A 22,174-nucleotide genomic window follows, 5' to 3' on the forward strand; every position below is an offset into this window, starting at 1 on the left:
TTCTATGTCTAAAAACATTTTCGAATGAAGCAATGAAGCCTTCAAGACTGCAAGATCATTTGAATAAAATGCATCCAGATAAGAAAGACAAGAATGTAGCATATTTTCAAGACCATGAGAAGAAGCATAATACTCAGCCAAGTGTAGCAAAACTCTTAAAAAGGACTTCGAGCTTAGTACAATATCTCTTTGTTAATTGCTCATTTAGGCAAACCACACAACATCGGAGAGGAGTTAATTTTGCCAGCAATAAAGGAAGTAATAACTACTGTGCTTCATAAACCGGCCGCAGATATTATCCGAAAAATTCCTTTGAGTAATAATTCTGTGCAAAGACGAATTGATGAAATGGCTGAAAACATTGAAGAATCATTGTGCAATCATCTGAGGACTTGTCAATTCTCAATTCAGCTCGATGAGTCCACTTTACCGACTAATGAAGCATTATTGCTGTCTTACGTGAGGTTTATTAAAGATGAGAAAATATGTGAAGAACTATTGTTTGCTAGAAATTTAGAGACAATACAAAAGGCGAAACCATATTCAATACATTGGAAAAGTTTTGTGATGAGAAAGAGATTCCCTTGAAAAATATTATATCAGTTGCTACGGATGGCGCTCCGGCTATGACGGGATAAAGACTTCATAGCGTACTTAAAAAATAAAATTCCAGATGTCCTTGCTGTACATTGCGTTATTCATAGGCAACATTTGGTTGCTAGAAATTTAAGTGAACGACTATTTCAATCACTGCAATATGTCATCAAAGCAGTTAATAAAATCCGTAACAGCTCTTTGAATGATAGATTATTTCATCAGTATTACTAATGACGACGATTTCAACCGTTTGTTGTTTCATACTGAACTCCGTTGACTATCAAGAGGTGATTGTCTGCCTCGATTTTACAACCTGTTTGACTCTGTGATAGAGTTCTTGGAAACAAAAGATACAGAATTGCGCAACAAGCTCATTACCTCAAAGAATGATATAGCTTACATGACAGACCTGTATAAATAGTTCAACGACATAAATCTCCAACTGCAAGGCGATGAACTAAATTTAATTAAAACAAAAAATGTCGTTGCTGCTTTCGCAGCAAAACTGCTTCTGCACAAAAAGAAAATGGGCAGACGTGAGTGTCACAATTTTCGGAATTTATCAGTATCCTGCTGTAACGACGACTTGTTTGCCTACTGCCAACATTTAGAAAACCTCCACATTGACTTCACCGAACCACCGAACCGAACCAGGACATTTTGAACTTGGAAATACCAGACTGGGTGTTGGATCCGTTTTCAAATGTCAACACAGCAATACCACCTCAGCTGGAAGTAGAACTTATAGAATTGACAACGAACGAGGAAATAAAAATCAAGTTAAAAAATGGCTACCAAGATCCCGCGATTGTACCCTGGATTGTGGTCAATCGTTCAACGATTCTTGATAGCATTCCCATCGTCATATTTCTGTGAACGTGGTTTTAGTGCTGTGACAACGCTGCTTACTAAAAAGAGAAATCGTTTGCATGTTACCGAACGTGGTGACTTGTGTTCTTGAGTAATTTGGAACCTGATATCAACAAACTTATTAAACAGCATCAGATTCATCCTTCACATTAGTTTTTATGTTAGAATCGATTATGTTTGTTTTATTTTGAATAAAAGATATTCTGTCTGAATACTATAAAGTTGCGTTTCAATAATCATTCTCATTGGCAGGTGTAGCCCGTAATAGTTAACTTGAGACCTGAGCGCCGTTGTGTACTACCTACTGCGCTCAGGTCTCAAGTTAATTCTTGCGGGTTATAGTAAAAGTCTCGTTTAGAATGAATGTTTAATCTCCGCTAATATAGCTCACAATAATTAATTTAATTTGAAGTTATAATGGTTTTTAAGTAGGTGAAAAAATGGGGGCGCTAAAAAATAATTTATTCTCAAAGTGGGCAGTAGACAAAATAAGTTTGGGAACCCCTGATCTAAAGCATTGTAGGACTGTAAATAAGGTTGCCAGATTTTAAGATCAAATAGCCCGACAGATCAGCCAGTTTAGCCGGATATTTGCTGGCCGGAGTTTTAATAATTTTTTTGTTAATGTGAAACCAGGTTTTAAGGGTTATTTATCGAAAAGTTTTCTTTCGAAAGAAATTCTTATGAAGAAGTAACAATGAAATTTTTTTTTTAATATATAATAGACACACGCTTGGCCACAATCTCACCTGATGTTAAGCGACGATGTGACCGACGATGGGACGCGTTTGCCTAAAAAATGCCTATTCACTCTAGCCTTGAATAGCCCCAAATTGTACTTTTCGGGAAATACAGATACAGTAGAGCATTCCATTCCTTTGCCGTACGCATCAGAAAGGAGGAGGCAAAGCGCTTAGTGCGAATAGGTGGAATATCAACGACATAAGAATGGAGTGCTCCGGACCTTCTAGTCGACCGAAGGAGGAACGGTGAGGGCGGAACCAAATTGAAAAGTTCCTGCGCACACTCCCCGAAATGTATCCGATAGAAAACCGACAAGCAGGCTACTTTTCTGCGATGATCGAGATTTTGGAGCTTCGACTCCACAAGAGGATTATTGTTAATAAGTCTCTTTGCTTTACGCTCCACCGAGTCCAAGGCAGCTAACTGGTATTGGGCAGAGCCGTCCCAAAAGTGGCAGCAGTACTCCATACAGGATCGAACTTGTGCTTTATACAGATTTAAAAGCTGTTCAGGTGTGAAGTACCGCCTGACCTTGAAAAGTATGCCTAGTTTTCTGGCAGCAGTTTTTGCCAAGCACTCGATGTATCGCCCAAAGTTGAGGTTGGATGATAAGTCCAGACCAAGTAGCTCAAGGTGGTCCCTTATCGGCACGGATACACCTCGGAAAGTCGGAGTAAGGTGTAGGGGACTCCGTTTTGATGAGAAAAGACACGCCTGTGTTTTAGCCGCATTAAACCTGACCCTGTTAGCATCTCCCCAGTCGGAAGCAGCTTTCAGACTCAGGTTCAACCGGGTGACCATCGCCTCTCGCTTACACCGGATCTCTTCACTGTGCGTCTGGCACATAACTCACCGCCACTGTGCTGTCGTCTGCGTACCCAAAGATACCGGGCATCAGCAGCAGGTCGTTGATATGCAGCAAGAATAGAGTGGCGGAGAGGACAGATCCCTGAGGTACACCGGCATTTATACCATGAGGAGCAGACGAGTAACCATCTACAACTACACGGATTGACCTATCCTTCAGAAAATCGCCTATCCATGTGCAAAAGCCAACAGGAATTCCGTAAGCTGGAAGCTTGTTTAACAGGCTATCATGCCAAACCCTATCAAAGGCCTTTGATATGTCGAGAGACACGGCAAGCGATTCACCGCGTTTCTCGACAGCCTCGCTCCATAAATGTGTGGCGTACGCAAGAAGATCCCCAGTAGATCGTCCACGGCGAAAACCATATTGTCGATCACTGAGGAGATCGTTATCTTCGAGGTATCCAAGGAGACGGCTTTTCAATACACGCTCCATAGTCTTACAGAGTATGGAGGTGATTGCGATAGGTCGATAATTAGATGGGTCGGCATGGCTACCTTTCTTAGGTACAGGCTGTACATTTGCAAGCTTCCAGGATTTCGGGACAATTTCGGGAAATTGAATAAATCAGTTTCTTTTTTCGGGAAATATTTAAGTGTTTATATATATACAGATAGATATCAGAAAACTTAATACATATAAAATTATGTTCATTATCGTTCAAATAACTTTCACATCAAAAAAAATATTTCACTGCAAATAAAACAACTGTCGAACAAAACTAGTATCAAAAATAATTTAGAAACATGTATCAAAACTAGATCTCTGCTAATTACTCAGTGTACAACGAAAGTGTTCATTTATTAACAAAAATGTGGTCTAAATTTAAATTTTAAATCAACTCTAAACGAAATAACAATTGTTTTAAACAAAATTATCGTAATTTTTCTCAAAAGTTGCTCCACAAATTATTTATACTTTATACAATGAATCACGTACAACAAATATATTTATGATATAACGAATAACACATATTGCATAACATTATTTCAAAAATGTCTACTGTTTACTGAATATAAATAAAACCTCAAATGTAAAAGTTAATTTTAAAATATGTATTATTTTTATATGCGTAACTGTTTGTCCCTCAATAAATAAAATAAAATAAAATAAATAAATAAATAAATAAATAAAAAGCATGGCAAAAGTCGAACACAGTCACAATACAATACAAAATGCTTTACTATGATTTAATATAAAATGCTTCTCTCAGAAAGGTCTATAAGTAGTTACACTTCATGTCAGTATAATAAAAAGTTCCTTACTGATAGCTGGAGTCTGTATTAGGTTGGGGACCTGTGTTACAGATCACCAGGCTCACTCCCTCTTAGGTGTATAAAGAAAGTAACATTATTTAAAAAAATACGATCATGTTACAAAATAAAGTGTAGTTATAACAAGAAACGATGTATGTGTGTTGTGCGTGAGTGCGTGCGCGAGCGTGTTGCGTGATTGTGAGAATGCGGGAGTGTGTGCGTAGGTGTAGGTACGGTAAGTAGTTTTTTAGTCGACGCAAAACTAGTGAAAACTAACTGAAGGACAGACCAGGTGTTTACGTCTGTGATCAGTTTATTAGAGTCATAGGGGATTTGTGTGTGCATGGTAAAAGCTGTTCGAAGGATTAACAGCTGCCGTACTGAAAGGACCTCACAGGTTTTATAGAGGTCAGATATCCGAAGGGTAGGCTCTTTGCCACCTTGAGAATCGTACGTTGACGGCGTTTCAGCTTAAGAAGTTGCGACTTGGCAGATCACCTCAAGCAGTGATACAACAACCGAACACCGTCTAATTTGGCATGACACGCACCCAAAAAGCTTAAATATATCCGTCTTATTTAGACGCTTGGCAACGCTAACTGTATAGGTACCTACTTGCTTTGAGCTTGTTGCACCTTGCTTTTGTGCAATAATGAATATTTGTATTGTGTTTTAGGTGGTAGATCGAGGGGTAAACAGGCGATAGCAATGAGCGCTATGGCGTATTGTCTTGCATTCCACTATCATCCGAAACAGTGGACTATGAAACTCGTAGACAATCTCATGGACGCTGGCGACCAATGGTAATCTAATCTAAAAAATTAAACACTACTACCTTTGTCTCTCTCTTTCTCTTTTGATTTATGGCGTCATTGTTCACATGGCAGAAGTGCATTTGTAACTTTAACCCTTTCCTTACATTTTAGGTACTTACAACTACTAGACAAACAGCACGACCATGCGGAGGTTCAAGGCATGTGCGAAGTGTTAAAGTATGGAAAAAAAGAGACGCTAATATTAAACCAGAAGCGCATGCTGATGTACCTCGGTGAGCCCTACATTGTGGGCTATGCACTATCCAACGACCCTCGAGTATACAATTTATGTAGAGGTCTTAAAACTTTTTTTAAAGAAAACCGAGCTGCTATTATGATGTCAAGGTATACCTTATTCTGTACAATATAAGGATATTATATTTTTACATGCGCATATATGTATTGTCGAGTACAAGAGCAGGCTATCAATTAGCCTCCATTTTATCGAAGGGCGCTTTCCGAGCTATTCAGAACATTCTGAGTAAAACGTTCGATTCGGATACGATATCGTTATCCAACAGCGTTTACGAAGTTAGTCGGTGAAATAGATTATAAGAAAAATTAAAATCATTTTTTTATACATTTGTAAGACTTTTAAGGGCTTAAAATATAGGAGTGAATTAGTCTCGCATTAAAATAAATTAATAAAATTGAACAAAATCCAGACTTTATTTAAAATAATAAAAGATTTCCATATTACATTCTTGCTTTGTAAACAAAAGGACGGTCGGTAACTTGCATTCGATAACTGTGTTCTGAATGACGTTTGTAGCCTTTGCCGGTCGAGGAGTTGGAGTAATCGTACGAGTGTGACGTCATTTCTGTTCGGTTTCGAATACGACAGTTTGGGGTCGACTCGCGTGTTGTGAATAAAAAGAAAAGAAGTCATACGATATCAAATCGAATCGGTCGACAACTGAGTTATCGTAAGGTTCTGAATTGACACCCTGATGGCTTTTTATTAAAAATTTACGTCCTAGAACCTGGACTTTAGGTCTGGTCCCACGCATGTTTTGTTAGGGCATGAGGGATTTCAAAGATAGTAACTGAATATTGAAAGTTGATTTTGTCTTTATGTAAACAATGTCCTGAATATGTGAGATAATTCATGTCGTTAATGTTAAAACTATCACATTGGTAATGTGATAGTTTTAACCGACTTCAAAAAAAGGAGGAAGTTCTCAATTCGACTGTATGTTTTTTTTTTATGTTACGCGATAACTCTGGTATTTGTGAACCGATTTCCATGATTCTTTTTTCGTTGGAAAGAATCCTCTTTGACCACTCTCGTTACTTTTTAACCGACTTCCAAAAAAGGAGGAGGTTCTCAATTTGACTATGTTTTTTTATGTATGTTACGCGATAATGTATTTGGGAACCGATTTTCATTATTCTTTTTTTGTTGGAAAGAGGGTACCTCCATAGTGGTCTCATTTAATTTTGAAGAAAATCATCCACCTCTAAGGGTGGCTGTTCACGCATGAAGATTCATTTTTCTAAATAGCGCCTAAATTTTATTATAATGAGCAATTATTTTAATGGTTGATTTTGCTAATTCAAGGCATTTTCTCTCTCAATATACTTTGAGTAGTGAGAACCGATTTTTACTATCTCCTGTGTAGTGGCGAACTAAGGGTTGAATCCGGGTTTGCGCACTTTCCGATAACCAATTTCAATAAAAATTGGCAATTATATGTAATTCCACGTACTTTTGAGGTCGGTTTTTTTAGTACTCTGTACTGATTATATGTAAAATTTTCAACTTAAGCATTCGTTTATTTTTAGGGCCCTTAAATTAGTAATTTGGAAAGACAAAGTATGCTTTTACGTTTTCGACCCAGCTGGCAGAAATTCTAAAGCTGTATCGAACTATTCCACTGGCACTGCTGCCCTCATAAACGTGAAAGACGCACAAGCGGTTGCAGACTTGCTCCTAGCACGCAGTATACTAGAAGACCAAAGATATGTGCTAGCACCCATTAAAGTCCTCAGAATGGTTGACGAGAAATCGGACGAAGATTTTGAAGAAGAGAAAGAGCTTACTCAAGCGGAGAAAGCCTCTATGAGCTACAGAATTCTTGACGAGAATCGAGCTATCGTTAACGCTAATATGCATTTAGGTGATCGTTGTTTCGACGATACTAAATACCGCCAATCCCTGCCTATCGCCATAACAGCTATGACATATGCGAAAATATCGCCACCTAACACCTGGTATTCTAAGACGCTAGACAAGATTATGCTTTTAGCAAATAAACTGTTTTTGGAGTTTTCCCCCTCAAAAGGAATGGTAGATTTGACAATAGATAATATTCCTAATGAGATCCTTCTTGGGCCATATAGTTGCGAGATTATTATTTATAGAGACAGGGTGAAAGGACAATTGTTTACAACGAAGGAGTGTATATTTAACATTAGAACCGGTTTACAGGAGTTCTTTAAAAATGAATATAATAGCGGTATTTTGGACTTTAGTGGTTATAAAATAGCCGTGTGGAGACAAAAGGATATGTTCTATATGTTCGATCCATATCCGCGGACAAATGATGGTGAAAGGGCTCAAAACCCAAAATATGGCAAGGCATGTTGTATGATGTTACTTACTACGGATACGATGGCAGAGGTATTCGCAGATATCTGGGACTATTTGCCGGAGACGACTCTATTTTCCATTCACGCATTCAAAGTGTTAAAGGTTAAAAAGAAATTTCCTAAGGTTAGTCTGTGAAGTGTTGTATGTGTAATATTTTGTACAGAGTTATTATAAAACACTAACAACCTCGCATGAGTTTATTATTAACATCATTAACAACAAGTGTTGTTCCATTAGGTACTTTTTACAAAACAATAAATGTATCAAAAACTATCGTTTAAATTTTTGTTGTACTATCTGACATTTCTTCTTCAAATCTGTATGTGGTAGTAAGTTAAAACGTGCAAGTTCCCTCTCCGAAACGATGCCCACCTCCGTTCTTGCGTTTCACATTGGACTGCTAATTTACACTAGCGTTTTTTTTTGTTACTGCACATAGTTATCACCGTTTAGGTCAATTGTATAATGAACGATTTACTGTCACGCCTAATAGGTGAGAAAGTAAGAAGTGTAGGTATGCGTATGTGCGTGTTATCTTTAATTTAGTTCCCAGCTGACAAATGGGAAGTAATTTTCAGCCGTTTATGTTATAGACTCAAATAAAATGTACGCTGAGTGACACAGACCACAAGGACAAGGGTAAAAAGTTTAAAAGAAAGGTGCTACCCGTCATCTCGATGCGCGCAGAGATGATTGGTGATGGCGGCACCGGTCTGGGCTACCGGAAAGTTGCTCAAGACGTGTTACCTATCGAACTACTTCAAGCATCAAAGGACAAGTCAAGAGTTAGTGGTGATTTGTCAATGTATTTTTCACAAATGTGTCGATAACGGTGTATTTACTGATGTCATGAAATAAAAAGCATTGTTATTCCTCTTTTTAAATCTGGTAGGAATTCAGAATTGTAATCTATTTCAATATTACTGACAGCCAGTAAAATATTTGAAAAAAAATCTTATAACTATATATTTAATGTTTACGAAGATTCACTTGATGCTATTTGTGTATTTGTAAGGCATTTAATTCTGGGCACAATGATACTCTGGTCAAGTAATTTCACGTCACCATTGTGGTGTGGCTAACCGCACATTTTCCATGAAAAATAGTGATACGACAATATTACCCTAATATGAGGAAAGAAAACCGAAATAATATTATTTGATCCTAAAAGATGTAATTGTTCTATATGTAAATGTGCACTTTTTTTAAAAATAACCATGTTTTTTATGGTTATTATGTGCATATATTAATTGTTCCATCTATACTCGTTGATCTACCGATAAATTATAAATGAACTCCATTCAAGGACACACTATCATTGTGTTTAAGCATACTAAATTAATATTTGGTGTTCAAAAATAATATTTGATCCTCTTTTTTTATTATTGGGCTTTTCTTTTGATTGATGACATTTATAACCAGTATATCTTTTGATACGGATCTCCTGATAAATCTTGGTTGCTTGGTTACGCCCTCCATTTAGTAGGTTAGGTTTGTATATGAAAGAGAAGCACGAGCCGAGCGAGCGCAGCGAGCTTGTCGCGGCAGCGGCCGGCGAGTGCCAGAAGCCAATTTACATACATTTTCGAACATGTTTTCAGGTCAAATTATATTACAATTAACATAATATTAGTATAACTACTAAAACTAACTATCAAAGTACTAAGATCTATCAAAGTTAATTTGTACAACGTAAACATATTTTGCGTAGCTCAGAACAGATTAAAGTAACCATCGATTTAATTTATTTTATGTCTCAGAGAAAGAGAATCAATTGTTCAAAAAGAGGAGCGTTTACACTTTTTTACCTGCTGTTTTTACAAATTTAAAGTGATCATTTAAATAAATGCGCTAAAAACTGTCTACAAAATCACAAATTCATGGGTAATGTGTACGCTTTTGTAATGAGATTCCGGCTGATATTCGAACTCCATTTCCGAGGTTTAAAACTATAGTTGAACAAAAACAAAAGCTAAAGATTATTTATTATAATTCTAATAAAATATTCTACATACTTGGATGACAAATACATGGTGAAGACCTGTTTAGCTCTGTCAGGTTGTTTCGATCTATGATTTTTAAATAACATGATTAAAATCAATTAAGAATGTAGGATATAAATTAGAAGCAAGAATGAATAAAATAGATTTATATGAATATACAATATTTTTGCATAGATTCTCGATGAGGAGCAAATGGGGGACATAATCTCCTTGGTGGATAGCATCCAAGAAGAATTTGTACCGCCCATTCCGATGAGATACAAGAAATCGCCAGTGGAAGAGACGGGAGGAGACGAAGCAGAAAAAGTTTCCGGTGATTAATGACTTTTTGCAAATTTCAATTCCGAGACGATTTTCACGTCTGATTATAATAACGATGCATCTTGGAAAAATTTTATATTTTGAAAAAATCGTATTTGTCAGAAAATACATACTTCTAAATCTTTGTACCTATATATTAATCTTTTCATAATTTTTTCAGAAACGACTAAAGTATTTTTGGAAATATATTTAAAAAATTACAACCACTTCGATATTTTCAGACAATTACTCATCACTAGCATATGCTACAGCTTATATGTATAAGTACCTATATACTTACTCCGTGTTGATATTAATATATACTATAATAGACAGTAGAAATAAAAACTAAAATATTTTTTGACAGTTTTTAACGTGAGTACTAAAAGTACTCCTTTGTAATTAATAGTAGATTGTACAACAAGTGCGTGAAATGCGTCATCTTACCCAAGACGAGTATATGGATACTTAAGTCGAGTAATGGGTTTTATGAACGAGTTATACACTCTGTGTACTTTTCGATTTGCGATGAAATTAATCAGCAATATTACAAATAAACGATTATTTAATTAAAATTGAATGTAAAATTACAACAATTACACGTTTGTGTTATCGTGATGGTTTTGTTATTTTATGCACTTGAGCATTAAATCCTATTTTATGCACTAGAGCATAAAATCCTATTTTATGCAGCCTACACCCAACATAAATACGAACTTTAAGAGCATGAGAAGTGAAAAAAAAATTAAGACAGGTATTCCGACTGTATCCCAGCCCCTTTAGTATAACTGTCGTATAGTTTACAATTAAATCAAGTGTATGAAATACGTTTACATCGGATATTGCTTTATATTTGATACAGCAAACTTGGATTCTCCGACGGTGTCGGTGACGCAGGTAGTTCCTCCTTGGCCCAAGACTCGGGACAAGTCCAACGAGATACCCGACCTCGATCCCTCGCGGGAGCCGACGCCGCCTCCCACTCCACCACCGCCCCCAGTATGACTTAAAATGTTTATATAAAGATATATAGTTCTAGCAGATATTTACTCGCTTTAGACTAGTATTATGCTTTAGTAAAGGCACTTTACAAATTGCTTTACAAAACGCCCAACCGTTTATTTGAACAATTTTTAATTTCATAAAAAATTTTATTGTTTAAGATACCGGAAGGAGGATTGCCAGAGGTAAGCGCTATTTTACATTATAAAATAAATGACTACTTGCATTTCTTATAAGAGCTTTTTAATGAATATGATTTCTTTTTCGTGGATGCATTTAATATAGAGTTAATTTTGAACATTAGGAGGAGGAAAAGGTAGAAGAAGAATTGGACGAAGAAGCCCTTAAAGAAAAGAAAGAAGAGATGAAAAGGAAAAAGTTAGAAGAGGAAGAGGCCAGGAGGAAGGCCGAGGAGCTGCCTCCGCCGCTCGCACCTCCGCCTCCCTCACCGCAGCCTTCCGACACTGAAGTGGCGGTTTGTCATTTTGTCCTTATTAGGAAAAAAAATAGTTGCCTGAACTCTATGTAATTCACATAGTATCGACAGCGTATAAAAATGTGTAGTGTTATAATATGGTTATAGGTGCATTAACAAGAGTTTATACGAACAACACACGTGTAGTTTTGAATGTGTTCTTGAGTCGGTATAATGACGTTACTAATAATCATCGAGTATGTAACCAGAGATAGTGACGAAATGTCGTCTAATTGGTTTGAAAACTATTCTGCCATATCATTACTGTGACAACTGCGCTCCGATTGGCTAGCCCGAGTTCGAAACAATTGACGGGTGTCGTCAATTGGTGTCGTTAACTGATTCACTTCAAATTGACCAGTTAACTTGAACTTTGCTATAATGGACGAAAATTGCAAAATTAAATATTATATATTTAATTACCGATGAAATGTGATTCCGTTTGTTTAGTAATTAGATATTTTGCTGTTTTTCCCACACCACCGAATAGATCAGCACGGCATTGTTAGAGATATTATCTTTATTACAATAAATACAGAATATTTTTTGGAATATACGGAGACGTACACACAGGTCAGTAGTTGGCCAGGCTATATTTTAGTGCAAACGAGAGTTGATATTTATAAGAGCTGTATCGCTAATATGTTACCAGGAAATAGGGCCCTTATTTATTTATTACTTACTTATTTATCTCTATTTCTGGTTACATACTCGATGTTAATAATGAAAAGATAAAGAATATCAATTGTTAGATCTATGTAATTGTTATCGCTTTAATGTTATTTTACTTTACTGCAAATATTTTTTTATGTGGAAGGCATAATATGTTATATTGTTATATTTTGCTACATGCCTAAAAAGGAATAAGAGCGATTACACACGGCGACTTCAGCAGCGGTACAAACGTGCGTTTCTGAAACCTTGTGAACCTGTGAAAAGATGAAGATACTCAACAGAAACGATGGAGTTATTATAGAGTTCTCTTAAATCTAGGATTAATCATTTTAAATCCCGTTTTACTCTTAACTTGCTTCACGCTAATTTAAACTTTATGAGATATATCAAATGTGTAACATAATGTGAGACTTCGAATTATATTTTTCCACTTTTTCCGGAAAGATTTCCTCTGTTTGAAGTTTTCGGAAAATTGTCCAACAGTACGCGCGCACCGCTGCAGCGCTTCTACTCTAGAAATGGTCGGATAAAATATATATAGCCTGCGTTATTATTCTAAGATATAGCCCTTATGTAGCAAATTTGTGCTGTCAAGGCTATGCCTGAATGTACTAAGATGATTCTTTTTATTTTTTGTACACTACTTCAGACTTCTTGTTTGGAATCGAATCCTAGTGGACCAGATTCTGACATTCTACGTTTAAATTTTCCAGCTCGCTCCGGCACGTGACGGCATTGAAGACGAGATGGAGATGCAGGAGCCTGATAGCGTGAAACGGTTTATCTTACTCACAGAAGACGCCCGCAGGCGTCATAAGTTGCGGCAAATGCGTAAAAAAATGACTCCACTCCTCCACGAAACTCCGTTAGAAGAAGTAGTAGGGACACCATCAGAAGAATTTCTTAAACCCAGTAACTTCAAAACTTTGCCCAATTCAACACAGATTATTCATGGAAGTACAGCCATACCCGAATCAGATGCCACCGAAATCCTGCCTTTTGCCGCCATAATGGCTATAATTACATCGTACAAGTATTCTATAAATACCTGGACGAACGGAATTGTGGACTTTATCATTGATGGCGCTTTGAAATTACATAAAAACAAGAAAGAAAAATTTCAGCTTGCTCCAATGCATGTAATACCAAAGATTGCCGTTGGACATCAGGTACTGAATAATTACTTAATTGAGCCTATCAGCGCAAAAGTGGTGTATTGGTAGTTTTAGGGTGAGGCGTGACGAAACGAGGCGAGACGAGAATAGAAGTCTTGCCGGCCTATTTCCACCAAAAATAACGCGACCTCGCGCGAGATTTTTGGTTACATGTTATGTTAAGGGAAGAAGGATCGAAGCCACCTTTTTTTAAATCTCAAAACGTACGTATGTAAGCTCCACAATCTCGCGATTGATATTAATGATCATCGCGGGGTCTCGCGAGAAATCGTGTTTCCGTTGCAGAGTACGTGGGGCGCACTATAAGTTTCCGGAATGAATAAGATAAAAATACTACAAATGGTCAGAAATTAATTTATTTTTTCTCAAAATATTCTCCGTTAGCGTTAATGCACCTTTTCATAGGAATGAACCAATTTTGAAAACATTTATGCCACTCCTCCGTGACAATCTCTGAAACATATTTTTCATACTCTTCGACAGCCGTTTCAAGTGATGAAAATCGTTGACCGCGTAACTGATTCTTGATTTTTGGAAATAAATAAAAGTCATAAGGTTTACGGTTATTTTTCGGAGTTTGTCAATAACTTCCGGCAAACAAATGGTCGTGTACCGTGTCACTATTTACGGTACAACGATTCTCCAAAGCAACAGTAGCCACGTGTCCAGTTTTATTTAAAAAAGACGAATCATCAGCTTAGAGGCACTTTGCACGCGCGCCACTTTGGTTAGTTTCGGTTCATCTCGAAAGACCCATACGCTCGATTGCTGCTTTGTTTCGGGATCGTAACTATAAATTCATGTTTCGTCACCTGTTAATATGTCTCACACAACATTTGACGTCCCTTCGTTGAATCTGGTAGGCATGGCATTGCACCTAATGACGCGATCCGTTTTTTGAGCCTCAGTCAAATTATGTGGGATCCACCGAGAGCACAGCTATTTCACATCCAAATGTTTGTGTAGTATTATTGCCTAAAGATTTAATGGTATGTCATATGCCTGTCTATTTTGATCATACGGTGCACAGCATCGATGTTTTGTTGTTCACAGCAGTGGACACGAAATTCGTCACTGAGATTCACACGACTGCGTTTGAATTCTGCAAATTAGCTATAAATAATCGTCTTGCATGGTGCTTCATCGCTAAAAGCAGTTTGAAGCCGAGCGAAGCTCCGCTGACCTGTTCAATTACACTTAAAGTCGTAGAAAATCATACTACGAAAATTTTCACGACTTAAATCCATAGTGATGTGGACAACCAATTTCTAAACACTATGTAAAAACAAGTGACAGTTCCATTTTCAAATGTTGTAATTACTTTTTAAATATTGTTTATGTAAGTGGCCAGCTCCGGAAACTTATATAGTGCGCCCTATGTATAATACTCTATGTAGGCAGGAATACAGTTCAATATTACATCAACAAATATTTTTTCAATTCTCGCCTCGCCCATTCTCTTCAATCCAGACCATTTCCACCAAAGATGCGCGGGGAGAGAAATGAAATTTTGCCATAAAATTTCAATCCTCGTCTCGTCTCGCCAGTGGAAAACCACCTTAAACAACATGAATTTTTTTCTACAATATTACTTTAAATGAATACTAAAGTTATTCTTCCCGTCACTTGGTATCATAAAAAAGTACATAATTATTTTATATTTGGATGCTTTTTTCATGTATAAAAAATATTTACTATTTTTTTTTATACGCGACATTAGCATCCAATTACAATATAATTATGTATTTTAGTAACATGTGTTACACCTTTGTATTAATAATTATAACAAACTAGTGGAGTAATTTCACATAAAAAAAAAAATTGAATATCAATTCAATAAAAATTTAAATGTGTTACACCACTTTTGCGCTGAAAGCCTTATAATGACAGGAAACCAAGTGTCTGAATATTAGTTTGAACGTTATTTAGGATAATCGTAATTTTTTAACCATGGTTATCTAACAGAGCGTTTTTTCACAATGGACCAATGACGCCCGTTCGTCATTTCAATAATATTTTCCAATGCTTTCAAATGTTTATAAGTTATTATAGCTAATATTTCATAGCTAGCTTAATATCAACTTTCATAGCTAATTTTGAAGTAAATTAGCAATTATAAATGTTGCAATTTTGTGAATTAATATTTCGTCATATACCAGTATATAGAGTACTATAAAGATATCACATACTTGTTTGAAAATTTTGAAATGGCAGTCAACAGAAATGGATTTAGCAGGATGGCCAAGAGGCCATCCATTATAAGAATAAAGACTTACGGAATGGTGAAAGTCACTGTCCCATAGCTTATAAGCTCGCTTAGGCATATTGTTTCTGGTTGTTCCGCTCTTGCTAATACTGAGTAGGTACTTGCACAGACACCATCAGGAAACCAAAATATTATATCAAGAGCTTACTTTGAAATACGGACTAGTGAAATACAACAGAGGATGCCGTATTACAAGTACTCGAAAACGATCGCACCAAAAGCTATTGGGACCGCTCCATTATCAGAAGGGCTACTCTTGCGAATAAGCCTGATATTGTGATAGATATAAGGGACAGCTGCTAGATATGGCCTTCCTACACGATGTTGATAATACTCGCCTAGACAGCCCTTCCCTTGTTTCCCTGTTTGGTCTTGTAGTGCCCTATAGTCGCCGTCGTAACCCACTTCATAAAATATTCTACGTTTCACCAAGTCGTACGAATTATGGCCAGAATGAGATCGTTTCGCGCCTTACAACTAAGTACAATAAGTTTTTCAGTAGCATTGACATCTTTGCGACGAATTAATGGAGTAATTTGTCCACCCTCAGCTTGAGACATATGAGTTTTTTCCCCTATCACGATAATTTTAAAATTTTACCTTCTATTTGCAACATTTATTATTATTATTATTTTAATGTAAACTTTTTAATAATTCTGCCTTTTTTATTACGACACTGTAAATTGGACCTAGGTACTAATTTGTAATATACTTATTTATGTTGAACTTAATTGTTAAATCATGAGCACTCTTTGTCACGTCATGTTATTTTTTTAAGCTTCTGTGATATCCTGTAATTTGCATTATATACTGGTCATGTAAAATAGATTTTTAAGTTTGAATTGCATGTTGTTGGATGTCCTTCAATAAATAAATAAATATTGGATCGATCGCAGCCGAGGGTATTTCATGTGGATTTTACTGTCCCGCATGACGAGTGTTTCGTGAAAACTGAAACCAAGAAACGTCAGAAGTATCTCAATCTGGCGCACGATATCACCGACATGTTTGATGTGGCCTACATTGAAGTAATCCCAATTGTTTTGTCCGCAAACGGGTTAATTCCAATCAGCCTCGCTAGCAGCTTGATGCGGTTGGATTTCTGTAACATGTCGCTTCCAGCTCAATTGCAGAAGGCGGTCCTGCTCGTTACAACACGTATTATACGCCGTTTCCTGAACCAGAGTTCCTGATTCCGGCCGTCAGTGCCATTGCCGGGGAATACCGCCTCTACCATTTAGAAAATCTAAATTAATCTTTAAGGCCTTAGAAGGCGAAAATCTAAAATTAATATATTATTAATATAATTAGCCATATAGTTTATATAATTAGCCGTATAGTAAATTGCTTTCCAAATGTGTGCAGGTTTCCTTAGGATATTTTGTTCACCGAAACCTCATGGTAAATTTCAAATTAAATTTCACGCATAAATTCCGAAAAACTCCTAGGTACAAGCCCGGATTCGATTGATTATCACTAGGTACAAAAATATTATTGGGTGATGAGTTATGATATCGAAAATTGGTCCTATTTCTGCTCTGGTAGGAACATGCATTTTCCACAGTTTGTACTTTTTATTATAATTCTTCTGTTGATATATAATACTTTAATACATTACATTACATATAGATATATGTAATGTATTAAAAACTTTTTTCAGGCCTATCACGCCAGCATCGATGTAGCAGGTGAAGGGCCTACATGGAAACTCGAAAATGTATTGGACACCAAATTTTTCCCGAAGTACGATCGCGGTATTCTTACCACGCCGAATTACAGTTGCGCGTTTTTCGTAAGAAATGGAGTATTCTATCTCTACGACGCAAGCCCTTGCAATCCTATGGGTCTAAGAGAAATATCACGGAACAGTGTACAAGCATCAGACGGCAAAGGAAACAACCCAAACGGGAAAGCAACTTTGATGCGTTTCAAGACTTTACATGACCTAGCTTGCAGGTACTTATTTTCTTAATAATCACTATGATTATGAAGTCTGTAACACGTAGTGGATTTGACGCTTATATCCGTATATGTGGGTTGACACAAACTTATACAATTTTGTCCAATTGCTTTTATCAGCTTTTCATCAATGACCCAAACACATAAATATTTTAATTTTATAATCAATTTTATTTAATTATTTGCCAGTTTTGCAAGAGTTTTAGATAATTTATGTAACTTGTGAACTTACCAACTGTCCATTATCTTTTTACCTTTAGTCAAACACAGTAATCATTAAAATTATTGTTGGTTTACTATAGTTGGTGGGTATTCCCTTAAAAATATAGCTAAAACATTAGCTATATTTTTAAGGGAATACCCTCTATCCTGCGCTATATTAGCCTTTACACAGACGCTCTTGCCGTTGTAACAAAAACGAACACGAGCAATCGCGCGCGTAAGAACGTTAGCTTAAAAAAAAATCAAACAGGTGATCGCGCACGATTGTGCGTATAGACTTTCCCGCACGAAATCCTGTACGCTACTGATCACGCGTTATAGAGTGACTGTGTAAAGAGCGCTAATCGCACACGATTACTGTATCACGCCATATAGAGTGTATGTGTAAAGCTCATTATTGAAGAGCAGAATATCAAAACATCTGCTGCCGCTACTGATGAGGACGTTCTACACTACGTTTGTCGAGCCGTAGTCTCCACTCAAGAACTCGCTTCCCCATTCGGTTATCGGTTGTTCGACATATATGGCCAACCAATCGCCACTTGTTATTCTACCAGCTATATAGATGACTGGTTGTCTGTCTCATTTCGTATCTTGTCCTTCAGAGAAATTCCGTGCATAGGTCACCCCATAGCTCGCTGACCGAATTTTATGTACCCTCGTAGGTAATAGATTTATGGATGAGAGCAGGTACCTCAATACTTTTCAACAACGTGTTATCTACAATGAAAGGATCTGGTGGGAGTGGAGGTGGTTTGGGCCTCTTCCTCGGTCTTCTTTTCGGCCATCGCCATCCCAATCGGCTGTACATCGCTTTTTGGGCTTTGGTGAACGTCTTTAATTCTAACCTGAGTAAATTGATGAGAAAATTAAAATGCGGTGTGCGTTTGTCCTCATAATAACAAACTTCTTCTTCCTGTTCTTATCTCACTCAAGATGGGGTCGGTACAAGATGTATTTTTCTTCCACTCTCCCCTATCAGCGGTTATTTCTGTACTCACACCTTTCTTATCCATGTCATCTTTCACACAATATTTATTTATTTTTAGTAGCAGTAGAGCTCCTTGTGAAAGAGTTCGTCCAGGGAAGTACCGCCCCTTATCTATTTCTGCCGCCAAGCAGTAATGTCAGCATTACTGGGTTCCGGTTTTGAAGGGTAAGGGTGCTGGTGAAATTACAGGGACATGGGACTTGTCAACTTATGTCTCAGGATGACGGGCGCATTGGCAGTGCCCCTCAGGTCTTTGCGATTTAAAGCTCCAAGTGGCACTGCAACTGCCATGGATAGGCGTGTAGCTTACCATCAGGCGCACGACTTGTTCGTCCCGTCATTTTATATTATAAAAAATAATTAAAAAATTAACTTTTTTGCACAATACAGTATAGTACAAATTGCGGAATTAATGCCATAAGGCATTCTCTGACCTGTTCACTGTTGACCAAACAGAAAAAGAAACAATAGGTTGGTGCTACACTTAAAACAAAAATAACAAGTAATGATAAACCAAAATTTTAATAGTTAATTTATATGGTATAAAAGAAATATTACCTAATATAAACATACTTAACATACACATAATATTTTGTTGCAGAATCGTATACAACAAAGATGGGGTTCACAATGACGAGCACTTTATATTAAGCCGTATCTTGGTAAGGAGACTTCTACCAGAACCTCGGTATAAATTGCCAGACGACTACGACTATGATAAACGCGAGGCAACAGAAAAGAAAAGCAAGTTAACAATCGATCCTAGCGATCAGACAAGCCGAGAAAGCAAGAAAAAATCATCCACCGTTCCTCTTGACCGGAAGAAGAGTGAGCCAGCTGTTGGTTACCAAAACTATAATGGCCTTTATAAAATTGAAGGCACTACCGCTTTAAAAGACCGAAGTTCAAGTAATGATGTGAAAGAATGTCATTTCGTTGGTTTAGTTGCTATGTTGTTGGCTGCCATGCATCCTCTGAGGACGTGGGATCATTTCATGGTGGACAGTTGTCTTGAGAAAGGTCAAGAAATTATGGACAAGTCTACGAACTGCGGTATCTGTGAGAAGAGGGTAATTAAAAATGTCATATTGGATGGCAAATTCATTAATGTAAACATTAAAAAAATTATTGTCATTAACGAAAATTCTGAAAAAACGTTAGAGCAATATATGAAAGCTGTATTAAGAAGGCTTCGCTATGTAATGATTCGATTCTCTGAGTGTACCTTGGTCGTCTGTCAGAGTGGTGGTTACTATCATCTTTTCGATCCATACGGAAGCAACTCTCAAAACCCCTCCAACAAAAACAGAAATGGTAAGCACGACACTGAGGTTTCAGATTCAGAGAAGTCAAGGGTACATAGCGAAGAAGCGAAAAACGTAGCATCATGGACATTGTTTCGTACGTTGGATGAATTGATAATTAAAATTAAGTGTCTCATAAAAACTAACGTAAACAGTCCAGAATTTTACACGTTTGAATTGACCTCGGTAAAAAATGCTCCAAGACATGCAGCGTTCAATTATAAGCTTAGTCCTCTGTTCAAACCAGATGAAAATCCAAACACAAGATACTTAAAACCTTTAAAAAGACCTCGACGAATTGTGAATGAGAAAATGTATTGGCTGAACATAGATCCTGTGTGGACCCGCACGAGTCCTGTGAACGATTTAGGGCATATGCGAAACACTCCAAAATCTTTGTGGCTCGACTGGGACATTGAATTCCCAGGCGACTTGTATTCGGTCTGGGGTACGCTACATCCGATGGACGAAAGGTTCAAACCAGAAAACCAAGGCAAACAGTATTTAGCTACCTGTGTTATTGCTTTGGTGATGGTCCAAGCGTGCGACCTGGCAGTGTGGACGGGAAGTTTCCTTGATGGGATTGTTATAGCCGGCGATAAGTACCATACCACTATTGCACATAAGTTACAGAAACAGCCAAACCATGAGTTAACTGTTGAGGACTATGCAGGCTCATTTGATGATTTTTATCCATACCAATTCACTGCGACGTTTGAGAAAGTCATATTTGGATTTGTGTATAATACTCTTCCAGATCGTTTTAATTTAAGCAAGGCTTTGAGCTTATTTTTTGAAAAGAACACTATGGGTATTTTGACAAGCCCGAGCAAAAATTTAGCTTTTGGTAAACAAACCGGCTCATATTACATGTTTGATTGTCAAACCCGTGGTCCTCCGGTATTTGGCCCTTACACAGGGTCTGCATATATGTTAAAATGTGAAAGCTTAAACAGGCTCATTTATTGCATAACAATGACATTAAATTTACGTTCACATGGGCAACAATTTCATTTGTATACTGCAAGTATAACACTAACTGAAAAAACTAAATAAACAGTGTGTAACGATTTTTTGTGTTTCTATTCTTCACTATATCAATCATGTGATCATTATCGTATTTGAAAAATATGTGGCGTCGTCTCGTCAATGTGAATTGACTTGAAAGGTTGAACAGTTCAATTTGGAACTGGGCGGAATTTTGCAAGTACTTATTACTTGTGATCACCATTTTAGGGTTCAAAAATAATCCGTCTTTAGCCCGTCTTAACCGGTCTTAACGGCCGGCTAAGAGTTACGATAATGGACCTTTTTGACTAACATCCATATCAGTGCCGGTGAACGAAGGAACACACGGCAAATTTTGAACTTTATATTCGTATTTCAAATTAGAATCTATTTTGCCCCGTTTTTATCTCTATGAATTATATGAATACCTTTACGGCATGCACTACGTAAACGTAGTATGTATACGTAACGGTGTGGAGATTTAGAGACGTGCAGTCCTTGCTGTATGTTTTCTTCATTACATTTGCTACAGTTTTTAGTTGTAAACGCTTCGCCTATAATATACATTGACAAATTTTTTCGTTGTTTTATTGTCTTTATAATATCATTGTGTCTAAATTTACGGTGACCCTTAAAAGTTTTCTTTGTTCATGAAATCGAACCCGGCGCCGTAAACCACGAGCGGTGGACTCAACCAGAGTGCTCGCAACCCGTGGGCAATCGTGTGGTTTACCTTTTGATCGGGTATATACTTATCAAACTTTAACAGCTACACCCGCCTCTGTTCGTAGCGATGCTGTTTCTTGTCGTCTTTCATTTGAGTTGGAATTTGATGTATTCTTCTACGTGTGCAGTTTTGCGAGAGATTGCACATCCCAGCTGCTCTTCTGTAGACTCTATCATTTCTAATTTTTGCATCTATATCTTTGACGAGTTGTGATCTGTTTTTTTCTCGGTGCCGTTCTTTAGTTTCGTATAGAACTTTGCCGTTTTTCAGCGTTTTGTAGTCAAAACCGGTCGCTGGTTCTCGTGCATGTAACTATCGGGGTTT

General features: G+C 37.1%; 1 protein-coding gene across 1 annotated transcript in view; it reads left to right on the forward strand.

Moving 5' to 3' along the window:
• The window catches only part of LOC113238001, a 40,650-nt gene extending 19,420 nt beyond the window's left edge, over nt 1-21,230 (forward strand). The window contains exons 13-23 of the mRNA XM_026474719.1: nt 5,012-5,138; nt 5,262-5,495; nt 6,936-7,866; nt 8,337-8,528; nt 9,921-10,059; nt 10,909-11,045; nt 11,210-11,233; nt 11,353-11,523; nt 12,912-13,367; nt 17,300-17,595; nt 19,413-21,230. Coding sequence (XP_026330504.1) covers nt 5,012-5,138; nt 5,262-5,495; nt 6,936-7,866; nt 8,337-8,528; nt 9,921-10,059; nt 10,909-11,045; nt 11,210-11,233; nt 11,353-11,523; nt 12,912-13,367; nt 17,300-17,595; nt 19,413-21,171 — 4,466 coding nt within the window. The 3' untranslated portion in view covers nt 21,172-21,230. The remainder of the gene's footprint in view (nt 1-5,011; nt 5,139-5,261; nt 5,496-6,935; nt 7,867-8,336; nt 8,529-9,920; nt 10,060-10,908; nt 11,046-11,209; nt 11,234-11,352; nt 11,524-12,911; nt 13,368-17,299; nt 17,596-19,412) is intronic.
• Nucleotides 21,231-22,174: the final 944 nt, after the last annotated feature.

Source organism: Hyposmocoma kahamanoa, unplaced genomic scaffold, assembly GCF_003589595.1.
Source record: "Hyposmocoma kahamanoa isolate Upper Pololo Valley unplaced genomic scaffold, ASM358959v1 94, whole genome shotgun sequence".
Classification (NCBI taxonomy): domain Eukaryota; kingdom Metazoa; phylum Arthropoda; class Insecta; order Lepidoptera; family Cosmopterigidae; genus Hyposmocoma; species Hyposmocoma kahamanoa.